At 43.0% G+C, this 6,227-nt stretch overlaps 1 protein-coding gene across 1 annotated transcript; it reads right to left on the reverse strand.

Annotated features, from left to right (window-relative positions):
• Window positions 1–2: 2 nt before the first annotated feature.
• On the reverse strand, window positions 3–824 carry LOC107149083 (olfactory receptor 2A14-like; the record flags this gene model as incomplete). The annotated part of the gene is made up of 1 exon (XM_015493862.1): window positions 3–824. A coding segment is annotated over exon 1 (822 nt), but the record flags the coding sequence as incomplete, so codon positions are not given.
• Window positions 825–6,227: the final 5,403 nt, after the last annotated feature.

Below are 6,227 nucleotides of genomic sequence, written 5' to 3' on the forward strand. Positions count from 1 at the left end.
AGGGAGAGGATCTTCTGCTGCTCCTCAGGGTGGTGGGACTGGGGGGCCATGTACATGACAATGGCACTGCCAAAGAAGAGCCCCACCACACAGAGGTGGGAGGAGCAGGTAGAGAAGGCCTTTCTGCGGCCCTCCCCTGACTGGATCCTCAGGATGGCCAGCAGGATGCGCGTGTAGGACACCAGCACCCAGCACAGGGGCCCCACCAGGACGAACACGCAGGCTGCAAAGATGACGACTTGGTTGAGCCTGGTGTCGGCACAGGCCAGCTTGAGGACAGACAGGATCTCACAGAAGAAGTGGTTGATCTCATGAGGCCCACAGAAGGGCAGCCTCAGGATGAGGACTAGATGGACCAGGGCCAGGAGGGAGCCACATGCCCAGGAAGCAGCAGCCAGGATGGTGCACACTCTCCAGCTCATGATGACAGCGTAAAATAGGGGGTGACAGATGGCCACATACCGATCATAGGACATCACCACCAAAATCAGGCATTCTATGTGAGCAAAAGCCAAGTACAGGAATGTCTGCATGAGACATGGAACAAAGGAGATGGTTCTTCTTTGGTTCGCGAGGTTTGCCAGCATCTTGGGGACATTGTTGGAAGCATAGGACATGTCAACTATGGCCAGATGAGAGAGGAAGAAGCACATGGGTGTGTGCAGCCTGGGGTCCAGACAGATAATCCCAAGGATGATCCCATTCCCCAGCAGGGTGAAGGTGTAGAAGACAGAGAAAAGTCCACAGAGGAAACACTGCAGTGCCGGATCCACCTGGAATCCCAATAGAGTGACCTGAGTGATCCATGTCTGGTTGCCTCCCATGCCCTTCCAGCAGAGAGGGGACCTGGACCAGGACAGTTGGTCAGAGCTGTGGAGCAAAGATGCAAGGTAGTTAGTGGATGTCACAGAGGGAGCGTTTGGAAATGGATCACTTAGGATGGTTTGCTCACTTTAATCCTCAGATATGTCTTGATTGTTGATTTCATTTGAAGAGAAACAATCCCAACAAAACTCTGCTGAAGGAATCAGTTTTCCTTCCTGGGCTTGCTTTTAGTGACTAAGCCCTCTGATCACTCATCCCTTGCCCATACACCCACTCACCTTCTCACCTGCTTCCTACTCACTTCTTACAGATTTGAAAACCCCACTAACTAACTTCCCATTTCTGTAGCTTCTTTAAAACTTCTAGGACCCTCCTTTCCAATAGCCAACAGTACTCCCTGGGAGTACTGGGAGCATCTCTGGTCACTGTTTTATATCTCTAGTGGCCGTTGTGTTTCTTGAGAGTTTTATCTACTCCTTCATCTGCACTTGGCACTGAAATGTAGGCATAAGTGAAAGAATTCTTGGACTACATGCAGTGGATGCACATAACTATTTTAAATATTGTTGAATGCAATGACACTTCTTTCTTATTTTACAAACTCCAATGTTAGCAGTGAGACATGAAAGATGATTGCTCCACTGTAACTGTAATGTGTTTGGTTCTTTTCACTTTTCCTTTTCATCACTTAATGGAGTGACAAATCTCAGAACTAGTCATATTTTCTAGTGTGACAGATTTTTTTTGTTTTTGTCTCTAAGATACTGTCACAGCCTCAGCAGCTCAGATTGCCATCAGATTCCCTGATCACCTTCTTCCTTGTCACCTGTACCAGGCTGGCAGCCTACCTATGGTAATAGGAAGGATCTGAAGCAGGTCACAGAGATGAGAACAGCTGGAACTAGGGGCTGATTCTTTGTAGAGAGTGCTCCCCTGGGAGGCCCTGCATATGAACAGACCTCACAGGAGGCAAGGGACCTGATAAGGAGGGATGCAATACCACACAGCAAAACCATGTGACCAGTGCTGTCCCTACCCTTAAATCACAGTTTAAAAGCTAACGCTGGATTTTCATTTTTTTTTTTTTAAATATTTTTTAGTTGTCAATGGACCTTTATTTTATTTGTTTATGTGTGGTGCTGAGGATCAAACCCAGTGCCTCACGCATGCTAGGCAAGTGGTCTACCACTGAGCCACAACCCCATCCCCCGATTTTCATTTTTAAATCATACCCAACAGAATAATTTTAAAAATGATTTCGATGTTTACTCCTTAGTAAAAACAGACCCTCAAATATATATACATATATAAATGTGTATATATGTATATATATATGTATATATATATATATGTGTATGTGTATATATATGTACATATATATATTAACAATGGTATTATAATTGCATTATACAGACATTTTTGAACTGCCTCTTCTACAAATAGTTTTCATGTATCAAATTCATATATAGGTGATGAACAAAATATACATGGAAATAAATATTAATTGTGTATAATATTATATAAAAACAATATTTTATATTCACAATGTACAATTTTATCGGAAATTTTTGATGTATTTTTTTTCTTGTTTGGTTACATTGAAATAAATATTCTTTCAAACCCTAGTTTTATGCATATTCATGATTGGTTCTTTAGGATTTATTTTGAAATAAAATTTCAGATACTTCAGAGTTTGTTACCTATTACCAGTTGTAATATAATATTAATGTTATTATTGCTATATAATGTAACATAAATTTTATGAAGTGTAGATACCACTGACAGTGTGAGGACTATTCAAGCCTCTTGTTCACATGATAATCAGTACAAAGTATTTCTAGTTATAATCTCTGATGCATGAAGAGTTTCACATAGTTTATGTTTCACAAAGTCCTTAACACATGCCCTGGAGGGCAGGGTCCACCCCATCTTTTCTGTGATTGGAGGAACAGCTGTGGGTAGGGGCTTCATTCTGAACTGCAGAGGGAAGCTACCTCAGTTCCATTTAGGGGAGGAAGCATATAAAGCCCTGGATGGGATCACTCTGGAATACACCTAGCCCTGTCTAGCCCCAAATTTATAATTTGCAAAACAGGAAGAGAAACTGAAATGTCCTCTTTATTCTCTTTTTCACCACACATTTCCATCAATTTGCATAAAGCTTAAGGGGGTACGCTCTGTCTCATTTGGGTGCTGAGGGTGGCCTGGTGGTCACAATTTTAATTTGGAGAGAAACTTTTTTGAAGATATAAACAATAAGTCTTTCTAGCAAAGCACATATTTTTTATTCCTGCCTAATTCCTGTGTCTGTTTCTCGATCTGTTTTCTGGAGTTGAAGCAGAGAGAGGGCATAGTTCATTACCATTCCTAAATGACCAGGAATAAACAAGTAAATAAGAAATTATTGACTGTGAACAAAACTATAAAGGAAGTAAACAGGATGAAATGATAGAAGTTACCTGGTTTAAGGAGCTTCTTTAAAAGAGGTAGTTAGGAAAGGTCTCTTCCAAGACCTGGTCAAGTCTGATCAGAGCCACAGGAGGATTGTTCCCTGCACAGGATCAGTGGAGGAGTAGGGAAGGCAAAGTCTCTGGGCAGGAAGCACTCATCAAGTTCTGGGAAGAGAAAGAAATCCAGTGGGCATGAACCCACAGTTGCTCACTGTGGTTCAGGCACCAGGTACCCACCCCCACACCAAAAAAAAAAAAAAAATGAAGTTGCACATACACATTTTGACTATATATATATATATATATATATATATATATATATATTTTTTAAATTGTAATTTACATAAAAGTCAGTGATACATTAAACATATTTGACTACTTTATAAGACAGAACACCAAGCAGCCTTGTTTAGTTTTCCATATGGAATCAATATATGCATGTTAAATATGATCTGTTTTATATTTTAAAATATAAACATTTGCACACATGCCATTGTGTGTCTATTTACATATGTTTAAGGAAACTGTTAAACTGAACGGGGAACTGTTTCCGCTGATTACCTACAAAGAAACATTATGCAGTTTCTTTTCACACATTGCTGGTCCCCTTGTTCTTAAATGAACTATGCCGTATCAAGGGGGAAATATTTCCCTTTGAGAAAATCCACAATGTAATAATATACAATTAAAATTACCCATTATTCCTGCTCATGTCCTCACTGAGTTTTATCAGGAATCTGTGATCTGAGCAGATTTTCTTGGAGCTTCCGATGGAGAAATAAGTCACTGTACTGTGAAAAAAGAGCCATCCCTTTACAACTAAATGCACGTGAAAACCTCAACATCGTGTTTCTTTATACAGACACATGCCTTTCTTCTGGGATGTCTGATAGAGGAAGGCTCCAGATCATCTACTGAGTGGCAGTGGAAGCAGACCTCGCACCGGGCTGGAAACCTCTGAGGGAGGGCATGGCCATCTGTCAGGCAGGGAAGTGCATGTCAATGCCTTTCCCTCCTCTTACCTGGAATGCACTTTCAATTCATTTCAAGTTAAAAAACAAAGACACAAGGAAGTTGGGAAGAAAAAATTTCTTTCCAAAGATGGTCTTTTGGTGAGACCTAGGAGACCTGCAGAAGATGGAGGAACGCCTGTGTGGTCTGAGATAAAATCTGGGATGTGCAACAGGTGGTTCTCACCTGGAGCTGTGCTCTGGCTCCTGCGGTACCCTGACCAGGGACCTAGGGTAGCAGGCACTTGGATGCTATCATTAGATTCCTTTTGCCAAACAGCTAGAATTGTTTGACCCATCAAAGTTCACAATAATCAATGTGGAATTAGAGAGTTTCATGTGTAAGTTTTTAAAAACAATTTCTGAAAGACAAGAATAAATAAGGGAGCAAAGAGACTCCTAAAAGAAATAACTTTTTTCATCAGACATGAGTTAACATCCAAACCATATGTAACTATATAAATGTCACTGTACCTCTTAACAGCTTCCTAGTGAAGGTTGTAATAAGTCACATCTATAACGATGGCTGTTTACACATGAAAATTGTTCCTCGGCTCCATTGTGAAATCAAAAGAGGTCAAAAATTTAATACTCTACGAGGTGGAAAGAATGTTTTCTCATAATTGTTGGCTTGGTTTTGTATTTTTGGATTTTTTGGTTCAAGAAATCAGATTTTACTCCCCTCTTTGAAAAAGCCTGAGGAAGATAACCATAAAGACAGATATCTGAAATTAAGATTTTTCTGAATGTACACTATAGCTACATATTAGAGAAAAATCTTTGAGGAACGGAACAAGGATACAAGCTTCTGTTGTTCCATATCAGGACAAAATTAGTAGTGATTATAGAAAACATAATCCCTGAGTGAGAATACAAAAACTATGTATAACAATGTTTCTCACTGTCCTTCCAATCTTTTTTTTTTAAAAAAAACTTGACTTCTTATAAACTACTGGGAGGGTCATCTGGCATCCCAGGTTTTTACCTGAATTATTTGAGGAACTTCGGAGAACAATTGCAGGTTGAATATTAAGAAGCTTGCCTCAGGGGATCCAACATGGCGGCGAGAGGGGAGGCAGCGCTTTCAGTACCTCCTCAACAACGGGGTCAGAGAGACGCATGGATACGCTTAGATTCGACCTGCTGAGAAACTCCTAGCAAAATTCCACTAAAGAGAGACCGGCCGGGAATCGGTAGGATTTTTGGAGGTGACAGTTTGCGCTAGACGAGTGAATCGCCGCCACGCAGTGCAGAGGTCCAGACCTGCCAGCCGCTGCCCGCTCGACTCGGCGACTGTCGGCTGCCTGCACCGGCCCCTGCGTCAGGGCAGATAGCCTCCGAGGCGCAGCGCAGCAGGAGCGGTGCAGGGACTCTAGGAAGAGGTCTCTCGCCAAGCCTTCATGAAATAGCGAACCGGGAGCTGAAACCAACCAGAGACAGACCAGTTCCACCCCTCCCTTCGGACACTCCGGCAAGGAGCCTGGGACCCGCCATAGCAGAGAGGTGACATCACCAAAGTTCCGCCGACAGAATTCCTTCCCAGCGGAATCCACATTAGCAGGTGTGTGACTCCCACCCCCTCCAGATACAAGCAGCCAGGAAACCTCGGGAATCTCTCCGGGGGCGTGTCTGTAGGGAAGCAGAGGGGATTCCAGATCCCCACCTCCCCATAACACCAGCGGCGACACCCAAGATCTTAGCCGCCAGTTTCTGGGGGCGTGCCCACCAAAGGGGTCCGGAAAAATTAAACTGTTGGTTCCCAGATCACCCCACCACAGCACTGGGGCTTAGATGAATGACAGAGAGGGTGTTCATCGTTCGGGATATAGGACACGCGGTGGGGCTGCAAGTGTAATCAGATCCTTGGGGAACCGCCTCCAGTGAACAGGACCTGGCTGGCTGGCTGGCAGGAGGAACAGGGGGAGGGGCCGGATAAGTGAAA

The sequence above is a fragment of the Marmota marmota genome, unplaced genomic scaffold, assembly GCF_001458135.2.
Source record: "Marmota marmota marmota unplaced genomic scaffold, marMar, whole genome shotgun sequence".
NCBI classification, from domain to species: domain Eukaryota; kingdom Metazoa; phylum Chordata; class Mammalia; order Rodentia; family Sciuridae; genus Marmota; species Marmota marmota.